The sequence below is a fragment of the Balaenoptera physalus genome, assembly GCF_965194825.1.
Source record: "Balaenoptera physalus genome assembly, chromosome: 1".
In the NCBI taxonomy this organism is placed as follows: domain Eukaryota; kingdom Metazoa; phylum Chordata; class Mammalia; order Artiodactyla; family Balaenopteridae; genus Balaenoptera; species Balaenoptera physalus.
The window spans coordinates 173,522,242-173,540,748 of NC_138882.1; the positions used below are offsets into that span (position 1 = coordinate 173,522,242).

The 18,507-nt window shown below is 36.9% G+C and overlaps 1 protein-coding gene across 32 annotated transcripts in view; it reads right to left on the minus strand.

The window, feature by feature from the left end:
• The window catches only part of EPB41 (erythrocyte membrane protein band 4.1), a 203,104-nt gene that overhangs the window by 48,233 nt on the left and 136,364 nt on the right, over window positions 1–18,507 (minus strand). For 6 of the 32 annotated variants that reach the window (XM_082439831.1, XM_082439806.1, XM_082439832.1 and 3 more), the window contains exons 12-17: window positions 12,403–12,611; window positions 9,005–9,061; window positions 8,798–8,839; window positions 7,743–7,805; window positions 3,158–3,334; window positions 1,330–1,380 (exon numbers count right to left, since the gene is read on the minus strand). In XM_082439831.1, the coding sequence (XP_082295957.1) occupies window positions 1,330–1,380; window positions 3,158–3,334; window positions 7,743–7,805; window positions 8,798–8,839; window positions 9,005–9,061; window positions 12,403–12,611 (599 nt within the window). Of the gene's footprint in view, window positions 1–3; window positions 946–1,329; window positions 1,381–3,157; window positions 3,335–7,742; window positions 7,806–8,797; window positions 8,840–9,004; window positions 9,062–12,402; window positions 12,612–18,507 lie in introns of those variants that run through there. The other 26 variants (XM_082439829.1, XM_082439802.1, XM_082439808.1 and 23 more) reach the window with 18 other exon arrangements.

Genomic DNA, 18,507 nt, shown 5'->3' on the forward strand with positions numbered 1-18,507 from the left:
GTAGAAGATCAAGAAAGACAGAGAAAGATGAACAAAATGACAGATGGAAAATGCTCAAAAATGATACTTGGGGATGTGCAAAGGATTTGGGAAGATCTTTTGGACACTGTATTTTACTTTACTTTGGCAATTATACTGGCAAAGTTTCTATAACACAGTAGGGTACTCAATAGGTAACTGAATGAATGAATGAAGAGTAGAAGTCCTCAAAGTTCAAGGAATCACTGGACTTCCTTAGTTACAGTATTTATTCCTCCTTTAAGGATATTCACACAAATTTTCGGTCATTTCTCATTACTTTGGTGCTGCCAATTTTTCTTAGATCAATTGGGCAAAGCCAATAATGAAGCATTCTTCTTGCCATCAGAAAAGTTACTTTTATTACAAATAGAATGGCAGAATATAAAATGTTATCCTCATATCTCTTCATATGGACTTAGAAAACTGCAACAGTTCATTCAGTATGGCAATTAGATTTTGCTCAAGGGAATAAAAATCCTAATCCTATACATTTCTACGACTGCAAAAGAAAAACGAAAGTATAAAAGTTTATACGAGCCTCCAAGGTCTACCAGAAAAAAAAAACCAAAAACCATAAACCAAACTCCCACAAATCTCAACAATTACAAACTCCTTCCTCCCTTCAGAATCATGATTTAAAATAATAATAACGACCATCATGAAGGTTTATACAACACATTAAGCAAATGGTTTTGATACTTTTAAGGAAAATTATTTTTTTCCAGTTGTCCAATTGAGAAATTTTTCTCCCCTGGCAATTTCTGTACTCTGCCATCCAGTCAAGACAGATGTTTTCTATGAAAGGAAAAACTTGGCTCTAAGTTCTCTTAGTTGAGCCAGCCTTCTCTGATCTGTTTGGAAGTTCAACACTGGTTCTTTGCACACCCCTAAGTGATACGTATCAGGGAGAAAGTAGCTGGGGGACTGGTCAGCAAAAAAAGGAAAAAAGGAAAAGAAAGGATGCAAAATTATAATGATTTTTAAAAGAAAATAAGGGGGAGAAGAAAGACAACATAAAAAGAATAGGGTACAATTAAATTCGTTTTTCTCTCCGAATACATATTTATATCTTCATGCAGCTTTTCAACCAGCCATGCGCCAAAATAAGCAAATTGAAAGCTGCAAAATGCAGCAGCGAAAAAGTTATGTGTTAGGTCAAAAGGCGGTGAGTGTGAATTTACTAGTATAGCCAAAAGAAAAAAAAAAATCACTGAGCAGCTGCTGATCAGTTCTGGGGGAATTTTCTGCTTAGTGCCATGACAAGAGCAAATTCCGACTGAGAAGCACAAGTCATAACAGCAGCATTACCTCTGGCCCACCAACCTTTCTTTCCGAGGGAAGGACAGAGGTTTTCTGCACCTGGTCATACACAAATTATATAAAATTCAGTTGCCTTGCAATGCAACAACAATGCTGTCAAAGGTGGCAGAGGTATCCCCAGAGAACAAAAATATTGTCCTAATTATTAAAGAAAAAGTAAGATACGCCAGGAAGTAGAATTATCCTATATAAAAGGTTACCACAATATAGTTCTTACTTATTGCATTATTCATTTAGAGGGGTAATATCATAACCCTAGAGCTAAAGTACTCCCTATTGATCTAATTTAATTTATAAAAGTCATTTCTTTAAAGTCCACAGAATGAAACAGCCATTCCCAAAACTAGCCTTGAGATGGTTTCTGAAGGGTTTCTATTAAGACACAAGATATTTTCTGGAAATGGAGACTGGTTCAAATTTACCAAACATCATCCAAGAGGGTACTAAGTTACTTCTCCAAAGTAGCTGAGCATCTTTTATTACTTGCACAGAATCAAAAAGAAAACTTCTAGAAAATATGCAGTTATGGTTTGTGGATAGGGTTAGCCAGGCGAGGTAGCAACAAGTGCTTTATCAGGGAGCCATAGACTTATAGAAAGCAGTCACTGTCTCAGTTCAGGGTATATGCTCCAGATTTGGGATACAGAACTAATGTCCACTTAGATCAGAGAGTGGAGGCTGAGAGGACAGTGAATAAGAACAACTGCATCCTATCAACCCTGGTAACTCTCTCTCCCTGCCCATCATTCAGGAATTCTCCAGCCTTCTTGGCGAAGCTGGTTCAACTCTATTTGGAGAATTGTTAGCCAATTTTAATCATGTTTTGAAAAATATAAAATGTATCCTTTGTGAACCAACTTTTATTATCTTCTCCAGTTCCAGAAACTAAACAGTAAGTTGGATAGTTTACCATGAACTCTGAATATAAAAACAAATTTTTAAAAAATTATTAAGACATCACTTTACCTTTCTTAACTAGAATTGCTATTGTTTTGGGAGGAAACAAGCATATAATTTTAAAATCATTACACTCACTCACTGAGTCACTGTGACTATTTATATACATACTTAACCTGTATAGGGTAAAGGTTAAGTAAAGAATTTTTGAATATGTGCTCAAGGTAACTTTTAAGATATTCTCATTACACAGATTCAGGTGTAGGATCTCTAAAATAGGTAATGGCAACAATAATAGAAAAAGAACAGCCTCTAAAAGGTATCTCTTCCTCTAATTGTGACTATCTTATAAAACAGTGTATTAAAAGCTTGATGTTACTCATAAAGATAAAATAAATCAATAGTTCTTCTAAAACTGAAATACAATCATTAATACTTGGTATTCTGCATTCTCTGGCTGAGGTCTCCTTGGTTTATTACATAATTGTGGTCAACCATTCCAGACATTTCTAAGTTGTGCAAATGTTCAAACAAAGTTTTTAAAAAATGCCTATCCCTTTCCCAATTTTGACCTTACTAAATTTAGTAAACTCTCTGGTCCTTGAAGGCACAGTTTGAACATTAAGTTCCACTGGCTCATGGTCCATTTGTAAACATACACTAGGCAGAAGCATGCAGCTGCAGAGACAGTTCTCAGGGCCCAGTCATCGACTGGTAGCTCCAAATGGCCCCCATAATTGGACTGAGTAGTCCATATGACTTAAAACAAGTGTTTGATTATGAATGCTTTAAAGCTGGAATGAATTGGTAAGACACCAAAGCTAAATTTCAGCTCTAAACTTTCAGATACAGATTATCAATATACAAAAGCATTTATCTCACTCATTCTCACAATTGGTCACATGGACAAAGTACTCACTCCTTCTCCTGTAGGGATTTGCCCATTGATGTTAAGTGTTCGAAAGGGAGAGTGAGTGGATAAGCGTTTATCCCATTCACTAGGCCGTGGTTCTGGTACAGATTCCATGAAGTTCTTTTTCAGCTCACTGATGCTGGCATGATGTTTTTTGATCTCTTCTTGACTTTTGTCTAAATCCTATAGTTGAAAGGACAAAGATGCAGAACAATAAATATTCAGGGAAAAAAACAACACCAAGGGGAGCCCATCATAGACTATGGGCACTGGTAGAAAATACACCACATCCAAGATAGATGTTATTAATCCATAAATTACATTCAAATTATAAATATACAATATGGTATATTTGCTTTTTTTTTTTTTAACACAGTGCTTTTCTTGGAAGCAGTGAAGCATCGTAACCCTATAGCTCTTAGCAGTTATATAACCTATAAAGAGCTCACTCCTTAATTTTACAACTCTTCTTCCCATTACGACACAGCACTAGATCTCCAACTCCTCATCCCAAGCAGGTAATCCCACAACTCAATTATCCTCAGCTTGATAGGAACTGATTTAGGCTCAGCTCAGGCAGGATGGAGATAGCAATAGAGAAGGAGAAACTGTTAAACGAAGGACATGGTGAAAGATTCAACTCCCACCATGGTTTGCCTTGCCTTGGTGAGTTGCAACTGTACAGTATCCCTCTATTTCTACCTGGAGATAGTTTTGCTTTCTTACCACTAGGTGACTGTTGCTGGGTTTTGGTAAACAGGAATAGCCCTTTCTCGATACAAAAATTTATTACTGAAATTCCTGGCTCAAGCCTCCAGAGCAAGTGGTTACTATCTCTGAATAATTACTCAGGGGTATATAATATAATGGATTTTTTTTTCTTTGTCAATACTATCCACACACACTAAAAGCCTTAAGTTTTGCAGCTTCTGACAGCTTCACTTCATCCCTCAGTACCATTCAAACCATCTTCCAGTAACCGTCAATGGATGGGGAGTGATTTAATAAGAACTTGTCATATACCTTATATGTCTCCCTGACGACTTAAAATAACTAAACTGTTCCAGCAGATGTGACTACTGGACAACTAGGGCGAAGCTCTCACAGGCGATATTCCAGGGAGAAATGATCAAAACTAGGCTAATAAAGCTGGAAATAATATGAGAAATAACATTCAAGTTTATGTAACAGGAGGCATAAACCAACTTTCAAGAGACTTGGCCAGAAATGATCTGGGAAATACAACGTGAAGACAAAAACTCAAATGTTCTTGGTCCAACATATTTCTTCAAAAAAAACCTCAAAAGATCTATGCTTGAAATCAAAACATGTGGGAGCCTGTCACTTGATGACTGCTAAAAATTCTGTGTTTATTATATATCAAGGCAGCTCTGTATCCAAGAAAAGCATAATACTAAATATATCTCCTAATATGCTGTGTGAATTTGGGGATTAGTCTTTTTTTTTTTTTGGCTCCGTGGGAAACAGCCTCATTTGGTGTTGGGGGTGGGGGAAAGGAATTCATTTAAATAAAAATTTGTTTTAAAAGTTTTTCCTGAGGCAATATAGGCTGCAATTAAGTAAATTTTTTTCAAAAGCAATGTCTAAGAGAAAACAGTATAGGAAAAAGAATCAGTGAGGCATATGACACAATTTTGATTCTGGAGATATTCATTCAGAAAATTCATTTAATAGTCTATTCTTTTTATTTTTGCAAGACTGAATGATGTTTATGTGTTTTGAGATCAGTCAAAGAGAAAACTAACCCAAAAAGGGCAATCCTGTAGCTCCCCCATAAGAGTACCTCTTGCCTGCTGGGATGAAATGTGAGTATAGCTCAAGAATATGGGCTTCACCATGGGGAAACAACAGTTTGCACTTTTGTTCTAGCTGAAAGCAAGAAAAGCATGTTTACTAGCTAAAGAAAAGCAGGAACAAGGTCAGTCAAAGACTCAGTAGTAGGCTGAACAACTGAGACCCATCAGGCATGGAAGGCTCTGTGACCTAGCTCCTGACAAAATCAAATCTGCTTGGGCCAAGAACTAAACTTATTTGGGAGGGTTAAAGGTGAGAATGGAGCAAAAAAAAAATGATCAAGAGAGGCTATGATAAAACCATAACTCTCTGGGTTATTAGCCTCTTACTATAAAAGAGTGGTGATTTGTTACTTGTCCTGCCTAGCTTTTGATTGGCTTGGAACCTGAGAAAATAAATGTTTCAATAAAATCAGCAGCTTCTGAGGGAGCTTTCTCCATCCTTCTTAGCTGGCTCTGTTGGAAACCTGTGGGGGCACAGAGTTAAATTAAGATCTCAAAGGGACCTGTTCCAAATAGAATTTGTCACAGACACTTGCTACAGGTTCTCATTGGGAGATGGAGGAGGAAACGGTAGATCTAAAAATGAACTCGACCTTATTTGTGCCAGAACAAAGCATTAGTGGGGGTGGGGTAGGAGTAGGGGGAGGAGGGAATGCTTAAAAAAAAAATCTGCTAGAGTGACAGATAACTTGAGAGAACTTCCCTAAGCGGGGGAAAAAACTTTTACAATCCTAGAGAATGACGGTTAGCCAAACTACTTTGGCTGTTTTCAGATTAGACACTTTCTGATGCCTATCATCCTATAACTTTAGCAGCAATCAAACCAAACACTTAATTAAATAGAAAATATTCTCAAAAGATAGTTAGTAGTTTTAATTTTCAAACACACACTTATTTAGATATCCCCTCTCATGGCTGTCAATGAAATACTGGGGAAAACGTATCACACACAAGGACGTTGTGAGTCTCAGAAGCCATAACACACCTCATTGAACAAAGGACAAATATATGATTGGTACTGCAGGTTCCAGTTAAGAGGCAGAATTACAGATGGACAAGTCAAGAAATAGGCATGTTTGGAATTGGGAGATGTTACATTGCTGAGTATAAGGAGATCAACTGGTATCTGTTATTCTCCCTAATCTCAGAAGCGGAACCATTCAGGTCTAGTTTCAGCTATGCGCTAAAGCAAAGAGATCTAGTTACCAAGTCTGACATATCCTAGGGTCCAGCCTAAGAAAACTTCATGTTACATGAGGTAAACATATATAAAACACTTGGTATTGTGCCTACCACACAGTACATGATTAATGAAAACTGGCCATAATTTTTATTTTTATCAAAGTATCTTATACCTAGCAGGCACTCAAAATATATGTATTGACAAAGAATAGATGACGTTAAGTAATTACTGGATGCTATTAGAGTTCTATCTAAAAAAGTCTCTTCAAACATCCCCTTTAATAATATTTACCGTTACATATGTTCATCTTTCAGGTCTCAGCTTAAGTGTTACCTCTTCATAGACAACTTCCCTGTCCATCTTATTTAGAGCAGGTCCTTTTTATTAGCACAGCATACTATTTCCCTTTCATAGCTTTTATAATAACTTGTAATCATTTTATTAGTATTTGTTTACTTATTGTTTCTCTCTTCCATTTGCCCCTACATTGGATGCTTCCTGAAGGCAAGAATGATTTATCATCTTCCTATATAGTTACATTTCCTTTATACTTGAGTTAAATCCCTGATGTCAGAATTTATACCCATTTCTTTTGGTTCTGTCTTGAGTGGAGTTGTAAGATAATTAGGTCATTAGCTTCCAGGTAAGAGTTTCTGATGTGTAAACATGGCCTGTTTTTTCACAGAATAACTCCAATTTCCTTAATTTTCCTCACAGAGTTCCTCTAATCTTCTAGTTAGTTTTATATTTCCTTATCCCATGTGGAGCCTGAAACTAGACAAAGTATACTAATATAGGCTTGGTGAAAATCTGACCGATATTGAATACAATGGGAAAATGACCTTACAATTCCTACAGCACATAGTATGTTGCTATTTCTGAATGGGAAAAAAAAAAGTATAGTTTAATAGAGTTAGATGGACCCTAACACAAATCCTAGCTTTACTGATTTACCAGCTCTAAAACCACAAGGAAATTAATTTCTCTTAGCCTCAACTTTCTCTTTAAAATAAAAATTCCATACCCGTAGGCTTGTTTTATAATTAAACTATCTTATATCATACTAACTACTCATTAAATGCTAGCCTCCCTCCTTTCCTTCCTGTATCTTACTTTTTTTCCCCCTGACTATTCTTCTGTCATTTTTTGGTATCCTCAAAAATTTAAGTCCATTTTGAATTGTGATCATTTCTCCTATTTTTCCACATTCTCCTGATTCAGAAGATGAAAAAATTTTATAAATTTGATGCTTGAAATATACAGGAGTTTATACTCTTGGACAATTCAAGGAACTTTTAAACAGTGATGTAGTTCTTTCTAAAAGTGGGTAAAACAATGGAACCATGGGATGCTGAGGTAGTCCCAATCATATATTTTTTAGATATGTATGAGAGATGGAAACTAAAGAGTCAGAAGTAGAGATGGTTGCATATCTTCATGTTTACCAACATGCAAAAGCATTTTAAACCTAAAATTCTCTCATGCAATGGCATGCAAAACCAAACGCAGCATAGAAAGAAGAAAGGGGATCAGCAAAGAACGCAGAAGGTTACAGGCAACCAACTGAAATAAGCTTCAAGTTCATACAAACCTCCAACATTAAATTGCTATGTCTGATATAAATGTTTTCACCATCTAGTCTCTCTCTCTTTTTCTGTGAAAATGAAAGAGGGAAAAACAGAAAAGCATAAAAAATTAAAATGTTGTTCTTGCGCGAAAAAACTGCAAATTGGCAAACCAAAAAAATATTTAAAATTAAATGTCCATAGCGCAGCATATGCCAACATGAAATGGTCACAGAACCACAAGGACACACAGAGGACATGATTACCACTAGAAAATGGATGACATTCTTCATGAATGATGGAAGAATGCGACGATGTTATTTAAATAGACAGTGCTCCTGGCTTCATTGGCTTCTTACATAACAAGCTGCTTTACGTTCCTCTTTGAGCTGTTTGAGGGTTATCTTAAAATGCATGACTTTAAGAAGCCTTGACTCTCCGTGTTCCATGGAGTAGGGAAATGCTTTAAAACATTATTTAGCGTTTTGGACATTATTTCAAACTTAGTAATACTGCAGGTACGTACAGCTCTAATATCTTCCATAAGAAAGATCTAAGGGCATTTTATACATGGTCAATCAATACTCTATTCAGTAAGAATTGATTCATCCTACTCTATGGTTGGGAAGAATGAGACACAGAACAGCCAAACCCATAATTATTAGCAATACTGGGAGTTGCTGCTATGATGGTTTCCATAATAAATATGCATAAAATATTGTCAATGATTCCAAGCATATGGTACCACTGTGAAATATTTCTTATAAAGTTTAAATATAAAGGATAGATTTGGCCTTCACTAATTATTTCATTGTGCTTAAAAAGATATTTTCCTACTGGAAAGTTTATTTTAATGAAATTTTTCAATATATAGTATAGGATTATAATTTCTTTGGTATACATATGTGTGTATGTATATGCATATATATACATAACATGTGTATATGTATACCTGCTATTTGAAAGTAATTTCGGATTAAGAGAAATCAATGAAAAGAATGGATCACTGTCTTTTTAATGCACTTTGAAAGTCAGCATGGGTGATGGTAAAGTGATTTTGTGAAAGTGAAAAATGGCTAACCTTCCTCATTCTTATCAGATCTTCAGTTTTTTCTGCAAGCTTCTGTTTTGCCATTATTAAAAAAAGAAAGAAAAATGATAAAATATTGGCTCATTGAAGTTTTTTTGAACCTTCAGCTTATAATTTTTTTTTAAGGAGCAGGGAGTGGGAGGGAAGAAAAAATTGGGGAGGGAGGGGAAAAGGAATAAGTGGCCTATTGGCACAAACCTGTGTTTGGTCACCATTTGAGGTGGGTACTGTGACCTCGATGTGGGTTTTTTCCACCTACATTTAAGAAATAAAGTGGTAAAAACATTTCAGGTTAGTAGGTTTCTATGAATAGCGTCATTTCCAAATCAGCTGCATCTTTAGGCTGCTTGTGAAATAAGCTGATATGTAATCATCATGATGCAGTCTTACAGGGGGTATTACAGGGAAGGACACTGCTCTCAAGAGCAATCTGTTAGTTCACCATCACATTCTCAAAGCTGAAGAGGTAATATGGACAACCAAAGGATCAAAAAAGAAAATTAAGGTAATTGTTCTATTGATGAAGAGAACATTTTTATACTTATTTATTAAAAAGTACTTATTAAAAATAATAATTTAGACTTTAAAAAGTCATATGTTTTTGTTTTGCTTTTTAAAAGTGATGTAGAGGTATTTTAAATAACATAAAAACAAATTTACAAATGAAGATACCAATGTATGACATACATGACAGAAACAAAATCTTTACAGTTTAAAGCACACATAAAATAAACCACATATGACACCAAGCAGGTAAATACAAAAAATTTTGTTAGTTGATCAATATATTTAAGGAGGCAAGTTTAACCCTTGAGTTTATTAGACAACAACACACCAAAATAGACTCAATCCAAATTGTTACTGATGCATGCAATTACTTCCAAGGCTGATTTATAAATAAGCACACACAGGGCTCAGCTGCAACATTCAACACACTGTAATCTCCTCTCCAGGGAGTTGGAGCCCATGTGTTCGGTGGATGGAAAAGATTCATCCTTAAGAACAGGAAGAGAATAACTAAGGCCTCCTGCCTGGCTTTGAAATACCTTTAGCAGCAGTCATTTTATATACCCAAAATGGAGTAAGCATAAATTTAAAAACCAAGGCTGTTAAGAGAAAGCATAATAGAGTGAGCAATGCCTAAAGCACTGGATATATCAAAATGAGAAAAATGTTTTTATTAAGGGTCAATCAACCTGTATCATTACGTTCTTTACAGAACCTCATTAATCTGTGGTTTTGATGTACTCTTTCTTTTTTTTTTTTTTTCTTTTTCTGGCCGCTGTGCAGCTTGCGGGATCCTAGGTCCCCAACCAGGGATCAAACCTGGGCCCTCAGCTGTGAAAGCACAGAGTCATAACCACTGGACCTCCAGGGAATTCCCTTGACACATTCTTTTTAATCACACTTGGCAGCATTACCTCAGAATATAATGTCATTGTGCTGTTTTCTCTAGGACTGAATGTAAAGAACATAAGATGATACCAACCTTTGTGACACTGTCAAATCATAAGCACATCTGGCTACAGTCCTTTTAACTACTGGGGTAATTAACAATTTGGGTTATTTCTACTCTGAATCCCAGTAGAAATAACTGGGATTATTCTGGGATTATTGCTGTGTGGCCCTTAACAAGTTATTTCACCTGAGTTTTAAGTCTTTTATTGATAAACTGGAGATAATATCTTCATAGAGTTGTGAATGCTTAGCAAATGGAAGTTTTCAATTATTTTGTAAAGCTTAAATTACTTGTTTAAATGAATAATGACTTCTTGCTTTGGGTCCTTAGCAATCCAACAGCAAGAAATTGAGAGCCTCTACTTCAATCTAAGAATGGAGACCAAGTAGCAACAGTAGTTCTATTTATGCTCCTACAGAGAATATCAATGGAGATAAAGATGCACATGAGGAAAGGTACTATCTCCACACCTGCAAAGTAGGTCTTGTCAAATGACTCAAGATGCCAAAAAGCTATCTCTATCTGGCACCAACTTAGTGTTAGGCAATGAGATTTCCACAATTACAAGGCTACTTTATTACTACTGCTGCTTTATATGGTAAATACGGCTTCAGGCAAATTCCATAATTATTTTCTAACTGCTACAAATAAAATCAACTCAGAGTCACCCTTAACTCCGTTACTACTATTACGGTAACAGAAGGTTATCAGAGGTGGCTTTCAGTCTGATCTCAATACAAGTATCTCAAAATTTATTTATATAGAATTAACTGGCAAGAAGACCCCCAACTGGCACTTAAATGGTGAGCATATAACAGGAAGTGATCTCTCCACTCTGCTGAGGCCCCAAGAGCAAAGGGTACCTATTCTTGAAGATACTTATGTCTGTCAGATAGGCAAAAGAACAAATAAGTTAGCAGAAAGCCAAAGGAATCTTAGCCACCAAAAAGATTCCCTTGCCAATTCCAGTAATCTAACACTTTTCAGTTAGTATCAGAAAAGGAAGGACAGTCAAAAGTGCCAGGTGAGCTACCCTAACATTAAAAACTGAAGTAGTCTAACATTAAAAAGGCACTGTTGATACTGAACCTGGTGGTCAATGTCATGCACATTTAGCTAGATACAAAAATGCAACCACCTACCATTCACACTGGACTCAAGTTGGTCTCAAAGGACCATAAAAACTATATGTCATATTGAATAGTTTTGTTTTTTTTTTAGTACAATCAAAACAGAGCCAGATTGGCCACTGCTCTATAGGTAAACTAGATATTGAACTGGCTCCAAAAGAACAGGATTAATCCATCTGTCAAGGGGAGAGCACTTACCAAGGTCTTACATGGTTTTAAATTTCTTAACAGACATATAAAAGTGTAATTTTTCTTATAAAGTCTGCTTCTATTAATTCCTGTTGTCAACAGTGAGACTCGTATTTACTTCAATAAATCTGAACTGACAGCTCAACTCCATCACTGCTAAAATGTATTTTAAAAAGCTTATCAACACAGAAAAGATCAGTCCGGATACTGTTACTCCTGGGAAATCTACTAATTAAATTGGTGATTTTTCAACAAAGTTCCGTGACTGTGGGTGCAATCAACTCAGAACTGTAAACAACCCAGTAGCATAACCTCCTCTACATAATGGATCTTCCTATTTTTGTAAAGTTTCTTAAGATTTGAACAACCATATAGATGTGCTTTATATAATATCTGGATATTCTTTGGGTATGTTACACATATATCCATTTTAGGAAATCAAATTATATTTTACTCATACTAGCAGAGCTTACTCTGAAAAAGGAATGTGGAGATTCCTTCTGGATGAGTAAAAATTATTTTTAAAAACAGATGATCACAGTGCTGGTGTGTTTTACAGACTCATTTTTTAAGATTTAAGTTGGGTAAAGTTATGGGTCACCAGAAAACTGGGATAGCTTACAGTACTTCATGACATAATTCTATGAAAATATTTTACAGGTTAATGGGAGATACCTTCTTTCAGAAAGAGTCAGGAAGAAATAACTTTGTTAGGATTCGACAAAAACCAGTGCTTTGAGAATCTTCCTGGTCAAGGAGTCAACACCTCTGAACCAAAAAGAGCATTAGCTAGACATTTGGGCTTATGACATACATACCTTCCACACTTCTGTGAGCTCTGGCTCAGGCTGCTCAGGTGGCACTTCTTCCTTTTTCACTTCAACCTGCACTGTTTCCTTCGGTGCTTCAGAAACCACTGCTTTTTTAACAGGTGCACCTGGGACGCTGTCTTCTGCGGCCTGACTCTGAGCAATGGCTGGTGCAGAGGTGGGCCGAGGACTTCGGTCTGCTGAATCAACGGCTGCTGCTACGTGAAAAAGGCACAAGTGAAGGATAAGTGAAGGCAAGAGTCACTGTACTACTTCACAGCCACCAGGTGAAATAATTGTGACTCCAGGACACATACGATTGTTACAGTGTCCAGTGGGCTATCATACAGAAGGTAAAAAATAAATTGTTAGTGCTCTGGCAGGTAACTGATGGCAATAATGGCAATAAGAAAGCTAAAAGTACCCTAACAGAAAAGCTAAAATGTCCTAACGATAATGTTCCATAAAGGGTGGGACAGGAGGCGGGAGGGGGCTGGATGTGGACAGTAAAATACGAAAAAAAAAAAAAAAGGAAAACTCATTTTATTAAAAAGTTGGCAAAATTGTTTAACCTTGTAATCTATTAGTTTCAAGAACCTGCAAGGTAGTCTACAAAGGAAAAAATGGGTTAATTAAGTCTGATTTCTTCTATGAAGGCTTTTAGAAATAAAGATCCATTTATTTATAGGTGATTTCAGGAACCTAAAAATATGTTCTAGGAAAAAGGATTCAGTCTGATTTCGTCTGCTAAGCCTCCTCGGAATGATTACAAAATAGCTTGATAAAGGAATCTTCTTATAAGACATGTACACATTTTGATGCTTCTTTAAGCTTGTTGAAAGGCAAATCTTTGAACCAGACACTTTCCTTTTTAATTATTTGATTAAAAAATAAAATTCAATCCATTCAGCCAGTCTATGTCATTTGGTTGGGGCACTTAATCCATTTGCAGAACACTCTCTGCAGCAAGATCTTTTTTGATCCACCTCCTAGAGTAATGAAAATAAAAACAAAAATAAACAAATGGGACCTAATTAAACTTAAAAGCTTTTGCACAGGGCTTCCCTAGTGGCGCAGTGGTTGAGAATCTGCCTGCCAATGCAGGAGACACGGGTTCAAAAAAGGAAGAGAGATGGTTGGCAGGAGCCAAACTCAGCCTGATGAACAGTTATCAGCAACCATTTGGGCCATTAGCAGACTCAGAGCTGCTGACAACCTCTGACCAAGATGGAAACAAATGAGATGAGGAGGCTGGAGGCTGCCTACAGCTACATGCTTTTCAGATAAAATACCTGGTACTGGTATTGTACACTGACTCAGAGGGGTATTTAGAGAATTGCGATTATTTTCATAAAGAATTCTGCAGCAGGGCTTCCCTGGTGGCGCAGTGGTTGAGAATCTGCCTGCTAATGCAGGGCACACGGGTTCGAGCCCTGGTCTGGGAAGATCCCACGTGCCGCGGAGCAACTAGGCCCGTGAGCCACAACTACTGAGCTTGCGCGTCTGGAGCCTGGGCCCCGCAACAAGAGAGGCCGCGATAGTGAGAGGCCCACGCACCGCGATGAAGAGTGGCCCCCGCTTGCCGCAACTAGAGAAAGCCCTCGCACAGAAACGAAGACCCAACACAGCCAAAAATAAAATAAATAAATAAATAAATAAATATTTTTTTAAAAAAGCTTTTGCACAGTAAAGGAAACTATAAACAAAATGAAAAGACAACCCAAAGAATGGGAGAAAATATTTGCAAACGAAGTGACGGACAAGGGATTAATCTCCAAAATATATAAACAGTTCATGCAGCTCAATACCAAAAAAACCCAAACAACCCAATCAAAAAATGGGTGGAAGGCATTTCTCCAAAGAAGACATACAGATGTCCAAGAGGCACATGAAAAGATGCTCAACATCACTTATTATTAGAGAAAGGCAAATCAAAACTACAATGAGGTATTACCTCACACTGGTCAGAATGGCCATCATCAAAAAAATCTACAAACAATAAATGCTGGAGAGGATGTAGAGAAAAGGGAACCCTCTTACACTGTTGGTGGCAATGTAAATTGGTCCAGCCACTACCATACAGAACAGTATGGAGATTCCTTTAAAAACTGAAAATAGAGCTACCATATGATCCAACAATCCCATTCCTGGGCATATATCTGGAGAAAACCATAATTTGAAAAGACACATGCACCCCAATGTTCACTGCAGCACTATTTACAATAGCCAGGACATGGAAGCAACCTAAGTGTCCATTGATGGATGAACAGATGAAGAAGATGTGGTACATATATACAGTGGAATATTACTCAGCCATAAAAAAGAACAAAATAGGGCTTCCCTGGTGGCGCAGTGGTTAGGAATCCGCCTGCCAATGCAGGGGACACGGGTTCGTGCCCCAGTCTGGGAAGATCCCACATGCCGCAGAGCGGCTAGGCCCGTGAGCCACAACTACTGAGCTGGCGCGTCTGGAGCCTGTGCTCCACAACGGGAGAGGCCGTGACAGTGAGAGGCCCGCGCACCGCGATGAAGAGTGGCCCCCGCTTGCCGCAACTGGAGAAAGCCCTTGCACAGAAACGAAGACCCAACACAGCCAAAAATAAATAAATAAATTTATAAAAAAAAAAAAAAAAAAAAAGAACAAAATAATGCCGTTTGCAGCAAAATCGATGGACCTAGAGATTGTCGTACTGATTGAAGTAAGTCAGACAGAGAAGGACAAATATCATAGGATATCACTTATATGTAGAATCTAAAAAAATGGTACAAATGAACTTATTTACAAAACAGAAATCGAGGCACAGATGTAGAAAACAAATTTATGGTTACCAAGGAGGAAAGGGGCAGGGAGGGATAAATTGGGAGATTGGGATTGGCATATACACACTACTATATATAAAACAGATAACTAATAAGAACCTACTGTATAGCACAGGGAACTCTACTCAATACTCTATAATGACCTATATGGGAAAAGAATCTACAAAAGAGTGGATATATGATTATGTATAATTGATTCACTTTGCTGCACAGCAGAAACTAACACAACATTGTAAATCAACTATACTCCAAAAATATTAATTAAAAAAATGAAATAAAGTTCAAAACCTTTGGCCTTTAGTCCTTAAAAAAACCAAAACAACACTTTGAGTTCTACCCTATCCTCTTCCAGAGTCTTATCAATTTTTATTATTGCTCCTGTTCTCTAATATATTTAGGGCAGCAGTTCTAAACCAGGGGTGATTTTGACACCTCAGAGAACATTTGGCAATGTCTGGAGACATTTTTGGTTGTCACAACTGAGGAGTGAAGTAGAAAGTGGTACTGGCTCTAGTGTGTACAGGACAAGGTTGCTAGGTTAAGAAGCCCTGATTTAGGGCAAAGATTATATATAGACTATACAGACTGTTTTAGAGGGAATATACAATATAAGCTTATGACAAAAGCTTTATCTTTTCACAGAGTTAAGAGTTGTTTTGGTTTGGATTACTGGGCATCTAAGTTTCAGATTACTCACTTAAAAACAATCACTCATACCCTTTTTATGATTTTTATCTTCATTCTTTCAGGAACTAAAAGAAAACATCCATATACTTCGTAGTAAGACCTCACTTACCTGGCAATGTCTAGGAATGCAGTCTGTTTCCACATGATTTAATATTTCTGATAACAGATCATTATCCTTCATGTGCTGAGACTTTTAAATTTTAATTATTTTACATGGAAATCTTTATAATTTTTATTACACACTTTCCTGCCTTTTTTTTTTTTTAAACATCTTTATTGGAGCATAATTGCTTTACAATGGTGTGTTAGTTTCTGCTTTATAACAAAGTGAATCAGTTATACATATACATATATCCCTATATCTCTTCTCTCTTGTGTCTCCCTCCCTCCCACCCTCCCTATCCCACCCCTCTAGGTGGTCACAAAGCACCGAGCTGATCTCCCTGTGCTATGTGGCTGCTTCCCACTAGCTATCTATTTTACATTTGGTAGTGTATATATGTCCATGCCACTCTCTCACTTTGTCCCAGCTTACCCTTCCCCCTCCCTCCCCGTATCCTCAAGTCCATTCTCTAATAGGTCTGCGTCTTTAATCCCGTCTTGCCCCTAGGTTCTTCATGACCTTTTTTTTTTTTTTTAGATTCCATATATATGTGTTAGCATACTGTATTTGTTTTTCTCTTTCTGACTTACTTCACTCTGTATGACAGACTCTAGGTCCATCCACCTCACTACAAATAACTCAATTTCGTTTCTTTTTATGGCTGAATAATATTCCATTGTATATATGTGCCACATCATCTTTATCCATTCATCTGTCGATGGACATTTAGATTGCTTCCATGTCCTGGCTATTGTAAATAGAGCTGCAATGAACATTTTGGTACATGACTCTTTTTGAATTATGGTTTTCTCAGGGTATATGCCCAGTAGTGGGATTGCTGGGTCTTTTGGTAGTTCTATTTTTAGTTTTTTAAGGAACCTCCATACTGTTCTCCATAGTGGCTGTATCAATTTACATTCTCACTAACAGTGCAAGAGGGTTCCCTTTCCTGCACACCCTCTCCAGCATTTATTGTTTCTAGATTTTTTGATGATGGCCATTCTGACTGGTGTGAGATGATATCTCATTGTAGTTTTGATTTGCATTTCTCTAATGATTAATGATGTTGAGCATTCTTTCATGTGTCTGTTGGCAATCTGTATATCTTCTTTGGAGAAATGTCTATTTAGGTCTTCTGCCCATTTTTGGATTGGGTTGTTCGTTTTTTTGTTATTGAGCTGCATGAGCTGCTTGTAAATTTGGGAGATTAATCCTCTGTCACTTGCTTCATTTGCAAATATTTTCTCCCATTCTGCGGGTTGTCTTTTGGTCTTGTTTACGGTTTCCTTTGCTGTGCAAAAGCTTTTTAGTTTCATTACGTCCCATTTGTTTATTTTTGTTTTTATTTCCATTACTCTAGCATGTGGGTCAAAAAGGATCTTGCTGTGATTTATGTCATAGGGTGTTCTGCCTATGTTTTCCTCTAAGAGTTTTATAGTGTCTGGCCTTACATTTAGGTCTTTAATCCATTTTGAGTTTATTTTTGTGTATGGTGTTAGGGAGTGTTCTAATTTGATACTTTTACATGTACCTGTCCAGTTTTCCCAGCACCACTTATTGAAGAGGCTGTCTTTTCTCCACTGTATATGTTTGCCTCCTTTATCAAAGATAAGGTGACCATATGTGCGTGGGTTTATCTCTGGGCTTTCTATCCTGTTCCATTGATCTATGTTTCTGTTTTTGTGCCAGTACCAAACTGTCTTGATTACTGTAGCTTTGTAATATAGTCTGAAGTCAGGGAGCCTGATTCCTCCAGCTCCATTTTTCGTTCTCAAGATTGCTTTGGCTATTCGGGGTCTTTTGTGTTTCCATACAAATTGTGAAATTTTTTGTTCTAGTTCTGTGAAAAATGCCAGTGGTAGTTTGATAGGGATTGCATTGAATCTGTAGATTGCTTTGGGTAGTATAGTCATTTTCACAATGTTGATTCTTTTCCTGCCTTCTTAAACTGAGTATTTTGAACTTAACTTTTCCTGATAAATTTAGATGTATAAGCAGTAAAAATTAGGTCATACAAAGGAACTCCATGAATCAGAACAGATTAAAAATTGAAATTCACAACTACTTCATATACACAACACCAAGAAAAAAAATGCTTGATGTTCTGTAATGATGTCCATTGAAAGAAATAACTCCTCAGAGGATACACAGGAAAAGCAACAGAAACACAAGGATCTACTTTATCTTTCCTTTTCTTTCTTTTTTAAAATATTTTATTGAAGTATAGTAGATTTACAATGTTGTGTTAATTTCTGCTGTACAGCAAAGCGAGTCAGCCATATATATATTCTTTTTCATATTCTTTTCCATTATGGTTTATCACAGGATATTGAATATAGTTCCCTGTGCTATACAGTAGGACTTTGTTGTTTATCCATCCTATATATACTAGATTGTATCTGCTAATCCCAAACTCCCAATCCTTCTGTCCCTCATCCCCCTCGAGGATCTACCTTATCTTTCAATGAAAACTCTGTAGCCTCTTGCAAGTCCCTGCTACTCAT